This window comes from Glycine soja, chromosome 2, assembly GCF_004193775.1.
Source record: "Glycine soja cultivar W05 chromosome 2, ASM419377v2, whole genome shotgun sequence".
NCBI classification, from domain to species: domain Eukaryota; kingdom Viridiplantae; phylum Streptophyta; class Magnoliopsida; order Fabales; family Fabaceae; genus Glycine; species Glycine soja.
In genome coordinates this window covers 43,759,351-43,775,216 of record NC_041003.1, presented here as the reverse complement: position 1 = coordinate 43,775,216, position 15,866 = coordinate 43,759,351, and the positions used below count along the sequence as shown (strand labels likewise).

Sequence of the window (15,866 nt, the reverse complement as noted above, 5' to 3'; positions counted from 1 at the left end):
TTTTAATCAAATAAAAAGTGAAATTTTGCTTTAATATACGATTTCTTTATTGTAAAATCGTGTAGCAAAATGTGATTTATTTATTTTCATAGTTTTTTTTAAATACCTATTATGATAATTTAAAAAAAATACTCATTTTCGTAGATAACATGATTCTAAAAGAATCTGGTTAAAAGAATAGATTTCAATGATTTAACACCTGTTTACTTTGAAATTAAATGAACAATTAATTTTAATATAACTAATTTTAAATTATTAAATATAATTAAGATGTATGAGAAATTTGATCTTTATCATAATTTTTTTTATCGGTACGTATGATATTGTAGAGTTTTGAAGGAATGATCCAGAAAAAAGATGGCAAAATTAATTTCTTCTATCAGTTTGAGATTCTCCAAAAAGTGAAGGAATAGGAAGGGAACGAAATTGGCTTTATTTATTGTCTTTTTTCCAGTTGTATTAATATTTAATTTTGTTAATATTTAATTTTGTAATTTAATTTCAAGACAAGGGAGAAATAACACATTCAAGTGTAAAAGATAATTAAAAAGGTCCAAAGTGATGTATCTCATTCTCATTGTTTGAGAGTAGCTGAAATATGAAGCTCACCTGCGTTCTTCTTCTCACCAAATCAGCACCTCCACACTACACAATTTGCTGCAAATTAAATTTTTTATCTAGTATACATATTCAAGAGTTAATCTAGCTCGATTTTATTATAAAAACTTAATTTAACGTGCAAAAAAAATATTTTTAAAATTTGTAGATGTTATTTGTTTTTTTAAAATTTATTATCACATGATTCTTCTCTATTAAAAAAGTACTCTTCAAAACATATTTTTTTATATAAAGATTATTTGTTATACATCATTCTTTGGGAATATTTAATCCTTTTAATAAATCTCAATAACGGGAAGAATAAGCTCACGTCCGCAATATATATACTGAGTTCCTCAAATGCACGTGTGGGTATAAAATAAAATGTTTGGCATGATAATGATATAATGGAAAACTCAAACACCCACCAAATCGAGTACTCAATACCCATTTTCTTAACATTCTTTATTTCTTTATGGGTTGTGTTTTTTTTATAAAAAAAAATTATGTGTTTAATTCCACAATTAAATACATAAATCTAAAAGTGTTTGCTATTATATATTTAACTATTGAGTTTTTTTTGAAAAAGAAATGTAACATCTTCTACTGACATACATTAATTAAGAAAAATATATAAAATACGAAATTTAATTAAATAAATTTTCTTTAAATTGTTTAAACAAATTCACGTGATTTCATTCATTTCATTGTTATTAAATAAAATTTATTAGACATCTTTCGTTCAAAATAAGATTGTCTATATTTACAAAAGAACTCAAGTTAAGCAATGGAATAAAATAAAATAAAATACATGCTTGGAACATTGTACAATTAAAATAGAAATTTATGCTCCAATGTCACGTCCTATCATATTATTGTGTCACAGCGTCCTGTAGCATGACGGTCTTTAAAGTCATACATCTAATCATCTCCTCCTACAAATACAAGGTTCGAAATCATCACAGGAATCAAACATAAACAACACATAGGGAGTGAGTTATCACATTTCTAAATAAAATACAGATAAACAAAGACATGAGCAAAATACACTATAAAAATATTTATAGCATAGTTCAACTTAATACAATCTATGCCACTTCACAACTTTATAATTTAAAATTCATTTTTTAATCATCAATCACATTACATATGAATCACACACTCGAGTTAAGATATAACAACACTCACCAATTTCATAATAAACAATTCTCAAGCGTTATGCAACGATTATACCAAGACTCAAATTTATATGCAATGTGCTACCATGTTAGTGAAAAATAATATTAGAGCACTTAAAAGTACATAGCAAGACACGTCACACAATGTGTATGTCAGGTTACTCTCACTAAGTAAAATTATAAGGTGACTAGTCAGGGTCACTCTGTTTTGCGAGAATACTGCAATCATATGGGATCAACATATGCTTAAAGGAGCGCTCAAACCGAGTGTATTTACTCTTAAGGCCTAGACTCCAAAGAATCCATTAGGGCCTCACCTTCCTGATTCAGATCCAATCCCTAAAACAACTTTTGCACACAGACATTGCTCATGAATTATACAATATCAACGATCTCACACTTATTTTCAAACACATTTAACACATTGCGCTACAATTTAACACTTTAGGTTCCTAACTTGGAACCCTACATTTTCCTTTTAACACTTCACGCATAAACATTTTTCTCAAGATAAACGTCAGTTAGGTTATTGTATAATTCACAACTCACAACACAAGTATTGTCATATCAAGTATTAACCACATATTTATTCACTACTATATCCCATGTTTACAATTTAACATCTCACAATGTCACAATTCATCATCACATGTTTACATGCATCTCACAAATTAACGCATGTTCAACTTTGCAATTATATTCAATCTCATTAACAATGTTATAATTTCAAAGAAACATGTTATTTCAAAATTCATTACATATTCAATTTATCACTTACACACCATTTCAATTACAATTTCATGATCCCAACATAACAATTTATCACGCTAATGTAATAAATTTTATCCAAAACACAAACAAATTATATAAAAATGTTTCTCACAACATGGAAAGTAAAATCCCTCAAACAATTTCACATAATCATATCAAAATCAAAGTAATCAAAATCATAGGTAAAAAACACAAAAATACCAAGAACACTCAATTTTATCAACCAATTCACATCAAGAAATCAATTAGTTCGTCAAACACAACAATCTCGTAATTATAGTCATACAAAAAGAATTATAATAGAATAAGCACCCCAAAATAAATCCCATTTTGATCCTCTAAGGATCTCTACATATGTTCATTCTAATCTCAATTGTGATAAATTCATCTCTTACCTCTAAGCGGACTTACATGTGTAGTCCGGCAGCAATAGCAGTGTCTCTAACGGTTCCCTAAGATTCCTCAAGCTTTTTTTTAGGTTATTTTGTTAGGGTTTTCAAGCATTAGAGACAAGAAGAACAAGGAATTGGAGCCTTAATTTTACTATCTCCGTGCGAGGAACATTTCTCTCTCTACAAACATCATTTCACAAATAATCCCAACAGTGGAAATGTGTGAAAATGAGTTGCAAAGTTGGTGTCCAAATTTCACGACGATCCAACTGTTAACGAATCTGAAATTATAATTTTACTGAGACAAATTTGAGTATATGCGGGAAAAAGAGATAATTTTGAAAGAGGAAAAAGGGAAATCAAATTTAAGAGTAAGAAAGAGCGTAGAGACATAAAAAAACTGACCTAATATATATTTATTTATAATTAGGATACTTTTAGCCTATTATTTAGTTTTTTTATTTTATAAAAATGAACTCTATCTTACTTTTTATCAAATGAATAAATAAAATATCTTTTTATTTTATTTTCTAAAAACACATATTTATTTTGTTTACCTAAAAAATTATTTTAATTAATAAAATTATTTTCCTCCTTATTTATTTAATTATAAAAATCTCATTATTTTTCTAAAATTTTATTTATTTTTAAATAAAATCCTTTTTAATTTATTTTACGAAAAAATGAAATGTTAAAAGGACTAAAAAATATTTTACAAATTTAAGAAACCACAAAATGCAAGTTTTAATTTAGGAAACTAAAAATAATATACTTCTATCCAAAAGTTTTAATTTAGTAATATACGTATAATTTATCACTTGCACAATGACTAATGAGGATTTATCTCTTGCATAATTAAGAAAGCATATACCTAATATCCAAAAGTAGGCAATGCTTTAAGAAATTACATAGCATATACATTTTCTCAATTCCGCGGCTAATGTGTATACATCAAATAATTAAGAGAAGACAATTTAAGTTAACATACAGGTTTCTGGCAAGTTTTAACAAGTTTGGGGCATTTTATCAGATTACTATAGCTTGGTATAGCACAACCAATCTTCTTCAATTCTTGAAATGCTTGTATGGTCTCAAGATCAAAGCCACCTGCAAACTGAAAGGCTTCATGGTTGATGAGTTGGATAAGAGGAAATGTTAACTTAGGGCTGTTTGAGGAATGTACTCTACCTGGTGCACTCTGAATGCAAACTTAACTCCTTGTACAAAAAGGTTATCTTCCTGCAAAAGTTCATTTGACACTAATTCCTTTGTCATCCGTTTCATGAATTCCTTTGCCAGCCTCAATGAACTTAGCTTCATCTGCAGTCAATAACAAGATAAAGCCATTCAATTGATTTTGATTGTAATAACTAGATACCCCTTCTACAATGAAAGGCTAGAAAAGATGAAGATTAATCAACATTAGAAACTTTTTGTCTGGAGTCATTGAAATGATACTAATTTTGTCTGAGGCTAGAATTATAGAACAATATACCCTCAATTAGTTTTATGGTTGTTTGATCTATGTGAAACTGACAATTACAGGACCATTCAACAACGTCATGTTTGATTTCACATAAACTGGAGTTTAAGCATGCTAACCAATAATGTATTTTTTCTTGATTTCACATAAGCTTGAGTTTAAGATTACTAACCAATAAACCTTTATATATTTTGAACAAAACACACACCATCATTAGTAAGCATACTAACCAATAAACCTTATTTAATAGAAAGGTGGTGTTTATATTTCTCTTAAGGCATGAATAAGTAAGCTATGTGCTCCCTACCTGACCAATAATGCCTATGTCCAGCATCCATTCCCAAGGGATATGGAAATTCTTGTATCTCTTGCTAGTACTCTCCCTCATCCTCTCTTTAGCACTTACACTTCTCTCCAACCTGCACATTTGAAAGTGGCACTTTCAATTGATTTTTAAGTATTGCTCAAAAGTTTTAGTTAGCGGATTAGTAAATTTAGTACATGCTCGCCTGTCTTGCAGTGCTTGTATCTTTCTCAAAGTCTGAGCCAATGACTCTTTGGGATTGTCCTCATAGGATGAAACTTCAGATTCAAGGTTCTTCAGATCTCTGTAGTTACAAGCTGCTTCTCTGAGTGCATCTACTTTTTGTTCTGGCCATTGAGGAAAATGTTTTAGCACTGACCTTTCATCCACCAATGAAGATAGTTCCCCATCTAGCCATTTGACAAATGCTTCCACCTCAGAAACATCTGCAAAAGAGGTAGACTCAACCTCCTTAATTAAGAAACTGATGAATTCCCCTTGTCTTTGAACTTCTGATTTTATCTGTCCAGAAATGTGCATAGTATCAATGAGCATAGATTAAGATTAATCAACATAGAAAAATTTGACACATAAATATGATGAGCATTGAGGAGCTTGGAACTAAACTTACAGCTGAGAGATAAGTTGAGCGGTTTTCAATTTCCTCAATCATGTTTCTGGTGAATGCTACTGTGGGAATTCCATTGGAATGTATTCTGTTTTCCATGTTAGCATCCTTTTGTGTTAGGGAACGATACAATTCGATTACTTCAGGCACACGGCGCAGAGTTTTTAACCCAACCGATGATAATTTTGGTGGTGTTGGAGGTGGTGGTGGTGCTATTGCTTGCTGCACTTTAAGTCCTTTCTCTTTTTTATGTAAAGGAAGAAGGAGGGTGGGAGAAGGCCTTGGTGGCGGAGCTGGTGTTACTATTGCTGCTGGTTTGTCTTTTTTAGGTGTTGTGTCTTTGAAATTTGGATTTGTATGCACATTCTCATACTGTGAACTCTTTTCACCTGTGATTACCTGAACTGGTGGTGCTTTATGTTGTTGATGTGCTTCTGAATTGTTGTTGTCATCTATGGATTTCTGTATCTTCTTCCATAGAACGGATTTCCTCTCCATGTTGTGTGCTTTAAGTGAAATTATCTGTGACTTTAACCGAACTACTTCTTCTCTGAGTTCCTGATTTTCCTTCAGTAGTAACTCATTCCTTGCCATGTGGACTTCAAGTTTTTTCTTAAGAGATGTGATGATCTCAGACTCATTCTCTTCCTGTAGCATTGTCTCCCCTTCCCTCATCAGAAAGATAGCTATTAGATGGTTACCAATTTGATAGCTTGTTTTTCTTCTAAATTTGGTCTTGCTTTTGAAGTAAGGTTGGTATGTAAGAGTTAAATATGCTAGAATGCCCCTGAAGATGCTTGCAATGGCATTATGGACATGATGAGAACAATAGTCTTGATAAGGATGCTTTGGACATTTCACACCACTTTAATGCACTTTGCTCTAAAGACTCATTATGATTTCTTTTGTGACAAATTTTATGGGGGATAGGAGATTACTTGGGCTTGATGGCAGTGCTAGTATGTGATAGCTGCACTTAGAGTGCCATGTTAGGTACAACCTTAAATTCTTTGGTCAAATTTACTCTACTTCAATGCTTTTGATTTTAGACTAATCTTTTGCGGGGTGAGATTTCTTGCTTTCTAATTTGTTATGGTGTCATATCTTTGAGGGTTTAGTGTTGTACACCTATACTTCAAAATTTTGCTAAGTGAGGTTATTTGGCATTAGTGAGTATATGCTTGTCTTGTCTCATTAATTTCTATTTTGAATCATGTCCACTCTTAATTCAATTCAGATTTTCTATTTACTATACACGTGGCAAAAAAAAAAACTAGTTAGTATACCAAACTGGTTACAAAGTCTAAACATACCTACCTACCTATATGGAACTCTCTTTAATCTTTACAAATCTGTCATGTACAAGTGTAACATGTGGAATGGGAGTGTCATTGGGTCAGCCTAGCTCTATTGTGATGGTTACCTTTCTTTTCATCATTTGAGAAGTGCCCTTCTTCTAGTTGAATGGCATTTTTGGCTATTCTTTGCTTATGAAGCAATGAAAAGAAAGGACAAAGGAGGTAGGAAAATGTATCCCATATAGTGAGGTTCCTAGAAGGGTACGTGAAAATATTCATAAGGAAAGGTGGTGATTATTACAGCATACCAAATAAGATCCTTATGATATCTACATTTTTTTCCAATTAATTATGTTGTCTCAAAGCCCCTCCTTAGCTCCTTTTCTTTTTTTCTACTCCTAATTCCATGGACTTAAATTCATCACCCCTTCTACCCTTTCCACAACCGAAAGTGTGAATTGATGTAGATTGGTACTGTTTATGCTTTAGGTGAAGAACGTGAAAGTAATCAGAAACATTGTTCCAAGTCCTTAAAATATTTGTTTGAAACTTCATATATATGTCATTCCATTCTCTTTACCATCACTAACAATTTTTAGAGGAACAAATGTGTGTTTTTTTTCCTCTTGGAGTAGGTGGCTTATCTCATCATTCCTTTATTTCTTCTTTCTTTCTGACTTGAAAAAAGAAAAGTGAAGAGCAAGCACATTATAAAAGTTGAATCAATTAAAATATAGTATCAACTTAGAGAAATGAGAAATAATGTAAAGTTGATATGTAGATGCCCTGAATATGAGGGAAGAAGTCTACACCTCATGCAGCATTTGGGAATTCTTGTGAAGTTTCAATGACAACTATGATTCTGTTAACATTTATTGCGCGGTTGGAGCTGTATATAGTTGGCTAGAATGTACACATTGAATTTGAATATTGTGGGTCAACACATCAAAGACTAAGAATATCATATTGGGTTCCTACATAGATGAATATGGAACATGCATAACCTTTTAACAATGTTTATATATAGCCCCACTGTCCAGCCTTGCAGGCTGTTTTACGTCCAAACCTTATATATATCATTCTTATCCACACAAATATAATGTACATAACATTGATGGGGAAGAAATGCAAACAATATATATATATATATATATATATATATATATATATATATATATATATATATATATATATATATATATCACACTTTTCTTTTTCATTGTTCAACACATTATATATATGTTACTGAGTTAAATTACGTAGGTCCAATAAATATATAATGTTATTTACACTTAATTTCTTGTCGAGTTTTATTTATTATTTAATAGTACTTGTCTAAATTCTATATAATAATAAAAAATTAAGTTTAATTTTCATACATTATTAAAGATTTTACACGAACAATAAATTAGAAATATTTTTAAATGAATTTTAAAGTAGCTATTAAGAAACTCGACAACCTTTGACACAAACAAAAATATATGATTGAATGACATTAAACAATATATTTAAACTAATTTTAATAAAGGATCACATTGGCTCACATTTAAAATATAAAGGATAAAAAAAGAGAGAATATTAAAATAAATTTTACTAAAAAGATCAAGAACCAAAAAGTATTTTTGAAGGAAAGAAAAAACCATCTTTCCTTTGTATTCATACAAAAAAATATATCACTCGTCTTTCCTCCGTACTACATGTCATAATGATAGAGAGAAATAGATGCAAAAAATGATGTTGCATGTATAAACTGTTGCATGCTTATTATATTTCTTTTTTGTTTAATGAAAAATGAATTAGTTGAAGAAAGATGAGAAAATAAATAAGAAGAATCATTTGGGTCACTTTGAGAAGTTGATTTCTCAACTGAGAAATCTGAAGCTAACACAAATTTCTTTAAATTTCTTCAAATTTCAATATCAAATTTGTAAAATAGTGTTAGCCCACGAAATGCTTTTCTTTCTGCCTACCAACCAATTTACTATTATTCCACCTTGGAACACCAAGTCCACATATGAGCGATACAAAGATCGCTGGCTAGAGTTGTGCATGTTCCTAGCTAATACATTTGTGTCACTAAAAACTAATTTGATAATTACAAGGCTTGGATAGTGAAACTGTCAAATCTACTTATGGTTACGAATTGAATGCTATCATTAGAAAGGGTAATGTAAAAATTTACACGATGGTAGCGTGAAGACCCTCATTAGGGTATAGTAAGAAGTACGTTACAATTCCTGTTGGAAATTATTTATTTATTTCTTTATGCTGTTTATATTTGGATATTATAGGTGGATTATGATAGTTTGCAGTGTCCAATGTGATAATGAAGAGAAAACTAGCGAAATTATACAAGCTGATAGAGATGCTGGTTGATGTAATCAAGAAAAAATGAGTTGGAAAAGCCAACAGATTCAATTCCTATTAGCACATGCAAAAGCTATTATAGAACTTCTGAAGTTTTTCAATTTCATCCAATACAATTAGAGAAGGTTAAAATTGAGGATTAAATTCAGTGTGCATCAAGAATGTATAATAAGCAATATTATTGTTCAAGTATGTAGGTACCTCTGTATATTCTACATTATGGAGGAAATTGAAGTCTGGTGTTACAAGAAATATGTACCTGTGTATATTATACATTTTTTTTTTGTATGAAACAAATTTTTAAATTACATTCTTAGATACAGAATCATGGACACCTAGAGCTCAATGATGTAAAATCTACAACTGGTTCATCCTTATAACTGCCTTGTGGAAGTCATTGTCAATGTTTTTAACCAACATTTACAAATTGACTATTTTCTTCTATGCAAATACCTTTGTGAAAATGTTAGAGTTAGACATGGTAAACCATACCAACTTCTAGCAAAGAAGTATGAGCTACGTTCAAGAAACCATCAGGGTCTCTGCAATTTTTGCTTAGAAAAGCATAAACAACATTAATGGCAAATTTCTTTAGAATGGTGGATGATTTCTTTGCCTCTGCATAGGAATGTCCAAGTATATAGGTAACACCAGACTCCTTGGCTTTTAAAATCTGCATAGACTCATCTTTATAGGGAGTCTCTTGAAGATGATCATTGTCATTCTTCTTCGCACGTAAAACACATGAAAATGGAAAATTTTTCTCTATGTAACATGAGCTACTCAAAGTGTGTGGTGAAACACCAAGGTGTTCCATATTTAAGTTTCCATCATCCATAGAAAATTCTTCTGGTGTTGGTGCTGGATCACTCTCTTCTATTTCTACAAATTGTATTATTGCACTTACCAATTTGTTCTCAAAATTGTAGTTCTCTTGTTGCAGATCCTTGTAGCCGTACCTGACAATGCAACAAAACATGCGGTACTCCTTCGGGCCAATCCTGCTGATGACCAACCGTTCGTTGTCACTGACACAAGGGACTTGAACTGATTTGACACATACAAAAACTAACACCTGATGGAATGCTGGCAAGTTTGTAACAAAATGGCCAAAAATAGCTGGAACACCTGAAGCCAGATTGCTGAAAATGACCCCTATTCCCGGGACACGGACCATGCCTAAGCAAGGTCCCAAGGATAGTATCTTGCTCATTGAAACCTTGTTCTCCACATCAAATTCATGTTTCTTCATTGTTCCATAGTTCCAAGTGAACATTATACTCATAAAGATAAAAGATAGCACAAGGGGGATCCATCCTCCTTCAGGAACTTTGCAGATAGAAGCCGAGATGTAAAGCAGTTCAATTGATCCAAACAATACCAAACATATAATGGCTTTTATTATTCCTTGCTTCCAAACAATCACCATTACTAGTGTCATCAAGCATGTTGTCACAAACATAACAGTGGTGGTGGCCAGCCCTACAGACCAAGCAAAATAGTTAGCACTTAATTGTCAATAATTAAAATATCATAGGTAAACATAGTGAAAAAGAAGTGTACCATATGCATGACCCATCATGTCAATATCCCTTAGGCCAATTGTCACAGCTAAACAAAGGCACATTAATATCCAATTGACTTCTGGGACATAAATCTGTCCGTATATTCTGCTTGAAGTATGAACAATCTTAACCGGAGGAAAACAATTTAGTGCACAACACTGGCTTACAATGGAAAAGGTAGCCGAAATCACTGCTTGACTTCCAACAATGGCAGCAAGAGTGGCCACTATGAAAACTGGCCAAAATACAGTTTCTGCAGAAAAATAGTAGCACAATTACACTAGAGAGGCCATAAATAACCTTAGAAGCTTGTGGTTTCTTGAAATAATTTCTTGCCTGGTATGGCTTTGTAGAAACTTTCTTGAATGTCATGATGGTGCTTAGAGAGAAACGCGGCCTCACCCATATATGCCAAAATCAGGCAGGGATACACTAGACATGTGAAAGCCACCTGAGATTAAGGGAGACTGTTAAAGCACATATCATTTTGGTATGGCAGAATAGCATACTAGGATCAACTTAATCATTCATTTATTCTATACTCTCAAATCTCTATTTACCTTTATTGAGAGTGCAGAAAAATGACCCAAGGCAGCATACATTGCCTCCACTCCTGAGAAAGTACCACAGGAAAATTAATTCCACTATTCTAGCTGTTAATAAAATTAACTATATTATATAGGTTCTTATACAATAAAAAATAAAAACTATATGATAGGTACCTGTGATTGAAAGCACAACTCCACCTAATGACATCCATCCTTCAATGCCAGTGGCTCTGAGGAACTTCAACATGTAGAGTGGAGAAAGTGCACGGTATATTTGTCGGTTCCAGTAGAATATGTTGTATACACCAATACCACTGATGCACAAAAGCCATGCTGCAACTACTGGGGCAAACATGAAGGCAACTCTATGTGTCCCATGATGTTGAATGGAGAAAAGGACCAACAAAATGACACATGAGATTATGACAACATAATCTGCATAAATAATGTAGAGTTTTAAAAATTGTGAATAGATTATATAAAGGTGGTGAAAGAAGCTTGGTGGGCTTACTTTCATGGAGTCCTTTGATCTTAACTTGAACTCCTGAAACTGCTGAAAAAACTGAAAGGAGACACGAGGGATGTTCATAGACCCAAAGGAGAAACAAATACAAATGTTTTTACAGATATCAACTCCTGAACTAACTCATATCTCATAATAAGTAAATTAAATTTAGAAAGGAAAAAAAACATAGGAATCCAAGAACTAGGTGATATGGCATAAATCTCTTGATATGTAATTCACTAGTAATTTCCTTTTACTAATAAATATTAAGATAGTAATCTCCTTAAGTATCAGTGTATTGTGAGGTTCCTTTACCCCTTGCCCCTCCAATTCTAAAAATGTTCTCAGTTAGAGCCCTTAGAATATCTTATTCCCTCACTTATTCTGCAAAATTTGCATTGCTTTAAAACCTCCATAGTAAAATACTTGTCTAATGGTTACCGCCCATAGGAATTCCCCACTAGGCCCCTACCATCCATTTTCTTCATTATTATGTAATAATTATATAATGATGAACAAGTTCCCCATTTGATCATTCTGTTAAAAAAAAAGTTCCCCATCTGACCATCAAAAGTATTGCAATTCACTAGGGCGGTTTGCTAGATTAATATGATATTTGAAATATATAATTTTCTTAACCCTAAGAAAAACATGTTTCACAGAACAAATCTTCCGCGAAAGAAGAATAATACGTGCCTTTTCTACCATACTTATTAATTAGAAAATTAAAAATGCCAATAACCTTCAGTAACTTATTTTCCCTTTCCTTGCTAATATGAACTTAGACTGCATTACATCATACATTTAATCATGAGATGTAGAACTATTGTGGTATGATGTTTGAGATTCATGTCAAGAAATTGAGTTAATTTGAATAAACTTCTCAATAAACACTTTAAGAAGAAGAAAATAAAATAAATTGGGGAGATAAAATGAATAAGACTTCTCTCATTAATTAAAATTAACTTATGCAACTTAACTTTGTCAAATGTCTTCTTATTTAATTTCTATTTAAGTTGGAACCCATAAGTTAATTTTAACTTGCAGAAAAAAATTATTCATGTTACCTCCTTGATTCATTATGTTCTTCTCCTACAATTGTTGAGCAGTTTATCCAAACTGACTCAGCATATTTTCTGTAAACAATACAAATATTTAATCTGAAATATGTTTTTATCCGATGAAACTAAAAAGAAATAATAATTCTAGAAATGAGCAATCACCTAAAGCTACCATTTAAGGCATGCACTCATGTAACTATAACAAAGCCAATGATGGATCACATACTTCATGTGTTCTTATAGAAGCTCAGGGGCTGCTCTTGATCAACTACCTGATATTGCAGGAGTAATCACACCATCACCAATTGTCATACAGGTTCCTAGCAGAACAAAGATCAACAGTCCTTTCTGGAACCTTGGGTGCTTTTCAAAGAACAACTTCAAATTAGCAGACAGCCATGTGTCAGCAGAATCTTGTGTGGTATATGCCGATAATTTCTCATCTGTGGCTTGCTGATTAGGTAAAATGCTTAGTCTTGCATGCCGGCAGAGAAGTGAGTACAATGCAAAGGTACCTCCTGCACAAGTGAACCATTGATTCTAAAAAGATTTCACTAATTATCCTCGGCAACATGAGAAATTCTAAGATGCTCATGGAGCAAGACGGAAAATAATGACTCATTTAGCAAACTGTTGACAGGAAATTTCTATATCTCTATTGTAAAACAAATAGTGGTAGTAAGTCACCAGTAAATTAATCCTGAAACATTATTCTACTAATCAATAAATCATGTAAGGCGGATTATATTTCAAGAAACTACACATAAAGGAGGAAAATTATGCTCACAATTTTATATAAAGTTATAGGAACAAATGACTGGATATAGACTGTGCTTTTCTTTTTTCCATTTGGTAAAGCATAAATATTCAGCAGTTGTGTAATTTTTGGTTTAATAAGAATCTGAATATAAAATTATGTATCTATCCCATATAGTTATAATTGGCTTGGCTTTTGCAGCTTGGAAACCTGAGGAACTGAACAGACACACACCAAGAGCACCAGATTCATGATTCGAGATTTTACCTTCCCCATTGTCATCAGCAGACATAACAATGAAAACATATTTGAAGAGAGCAATAATGGTAAATGTCCAGAAGATAAATGAAAGCACGCCAAAAATTTCCTCTTCATCTTCTTTGAGCCTCAATTTCCCTGAGAACGTGGTCTTGTAAACATAAAGAGGAGAAGTGCTGAGGTCACCATAAACTATTCCAAGACTTTGGTATGCTAGAGTGAGCACAGTTGCACAAGATGTTCTCTTTAAATTCTGATACAAGAAGCAAAAAATAAGAAATTAGTAGTATACAATGCACAATTAACCTTAGCCAAGTGCCATAGCACTTATGACAAAGTAAAGAAAAATCCTATTAAAGCATTCTATAAACTTCTGAGTATCATGAGTCCATATGTCAGAGCAGCATCCAGTTCATTATATTTTTTAAAACTTTAAAAGGAAAATGCTAGAATTAAGACTTTTCTCCAATTAAACCCTGTTGTGACCAACACTCTCCACAATTCAGAACACAAACATTAATCAAATATGAAAAATTGAAGAAATAAAATAAATAGAGAAATCAGAAGCAGTTAGAAATAGCAAAATGAGGATCCAATGTAATATGTTAATATAACTCACATGCAATGCCAAAAAGCCAGTAAATAATTAGTAGACATTAAGAAAAGGACACTGATGTCATTAAAATCCAAAGCGGAACATGGCAATGTCCTTCTTATACACCTAAGGGAAACACCATGAATACAAGTAACATCTTATTAGTTGTCAATACGACAGACAAAACTCACAGAACCCCATCTAGCTCAAAATATCAAACATGTCAATGGAAGTTCCCAACCTTGAAAACATTTTAGACAACATGGGAAAATATGAAGACATTCACAGGAAAATGACCATGTAGAAATGGATCAGTTAATAAAAAAGTTGACAATAGACCATGCAAGTATTGAGGGGTATAGTTCCTTTAGTTTATAGACTTTGGACTGTTAGAGTAAAAAATGAAGAAAAAAGAGTACCTGCTGAGACATTCCATGTTCCACAAATTGCTCAGATGGATTCATGGCTGAAAGAGAAGGAAAATTGAGGATGATGATGCAGAAGCAAAGATGAGGTCAGTTATGATGAGACAAAGAATAATATATAGAAGTGAATGATAGATAGAGAATACAGGGAATGAACAGCAGAAGAACTGAAGTAGTAGAAAGGCAAGTGGTGTGTGTCCAAAGAAGTTGCAAAATGCATTCAATGCTCTTTAACTCTCTCTTGGTGGACTTATTAACCAACCTAACACCTTCCCCACACCCCTCAAAATGAATGGTAAACAACTTATTTTCTGTCCAAATGCTGGTTACAAATAGTATTTTTCACATCAAGTGAACATTAGATATCTGGATTGTGTATTTATCAAAAAAAAATATTTGGATTGTGTAAAATAATTAAAATAGATGTATATGAATTCAATTGAAATTGAAGTAACTTAAAATGGATATAATTAAGTTAATTGAGTATAATTTGTGAGTTGTTGTAATCTCCTTTATATTTGTCTTTAATTTCTACTGATAAAAAAATTGAAACAATTTATTGTTAATGACCGATCTAAGGGGGCCATGGCCTCTCCCTTGGGATCCTTTATGTATATATCAGAAAAAAATTAAAATTAAAAAAATACTAATGAAAAAATATATAAGAAAAATAAATTTTTGAATTGATATGTGCTTAATTTTCTTCTATTAGAAGATTGTATATCTAGTTTTACACAAAATTAATAATAAATATTTTTTAAAACTTATTATTTATTAATAGTTAGATATTTAAATAATTATGTAAAAAAAAATTGACTTCCTTTTAATACACTTTTGGATCCGTCCATGTTTATTACCATATAAAGGAATGTAAATGTTTTTTAAAGGAAAATAAATGTAAATGTTAGTATATATTTCAAATGTTTATTTAAAAAAAATATTATTCTTACACCATAGTATATCCTTAAATTATTTTCTATATTAAAAGTAGAAAATATAAATTTCCACCCTATCTTTAAACCATAAATTGAAAGTCAATAGTTAGCTCAATTGTTGGGTACATATAGGTATTTTTTAGTATAAGAAACTTGCACGTTATGTGTAACATTCTGATTGTCGACTTCTTGACAGTTC

The 15,866-nt window shown here is 31.8% G+C and overlaps 2 protein-coding genes across 5 annotated transcripts; both read right to left on the bottom strand.

Annotated features, from left to right (window-relative positions):
• Window positions 1-1,377: 1,377 nt before the first annotated feature.
• On the bottom strand, window positions 1,378-6,185 carry LOC114396719 (protein CHUP1, chloroplastic-like). 4 transcript variants are annotated; one of them, XM_028358850.1, is made up of 6 exons: window positions 5,357-6,182; window positions 4,931-5,247; window positions 4,729-4,840; window positions 4,127-4,258; window positions 3,927-4,052; window positions 1,378-1,532 (listed from the first exon to the last, which is right to left on the bottom strand). In XM_028358850.1, the coding sequence occupies exons 1-6, from the start codon at window positions 6,026-6,028 to the stop codon at window positions 1,470-1,472; spliced, it is 1,422 nt and encodes a 473-aa protein (XP_028214651.1). In that variant the 5' UTR covers window positions 6,029-6,182; the 3' UTR covers window positions 1,378-1,469. The 4 variants fall into 4 exon arrangements, 3 of the variants coding, with proteins under 3 accessions (XP_028214651.1, XP_028214658.1, XP_028214671.1); XR_003663325.1 differs by having other exon boundaries at window positions 1,447-1,532; window positions 3,927-4,060; window positions 5,357-6,185; XM_028358857.1 differs by lacking the exon at window positions 1,378-1,532 and having other exon boundaries at window positions 3,769-4,060; window positions 5,357-6,185.
• A 2,999-nt stretch (window positions 6,186-9,184) lies between these two features.
• Window positions 9,185-14,950, bottom strand: LOC114396711 (potassium transporter 1-like). Its single transcript, XM_028358838.1, has 9 exons — window positions 14,727-14,950; window positions 13,722-13,965; window positions 12,970-13,215; window positions 11,643-11,693; window positions 11,306-11,566; window positions 11,144-11,196; window positions 10,920-11,034; window positions 10,582-10,836; window positions 9,185-10,500 (listed from the first exon to the last, which is right to left on the bottom strand). Exons 1-9 carry the CDS (start codon window positions 14,769-14,771, stop codon window positions 9,491-9,493), a joined length of 2,280 nt encoding a protein of 759 aa, XP_028214639.1. The 5' UTR covers window positions 14,772-14,950; the 3' UTR covers window positions 9,185-9,490.
• Between the last annotated feature and the right edge of the window lie 916 nt (window positions 14,951-15,866).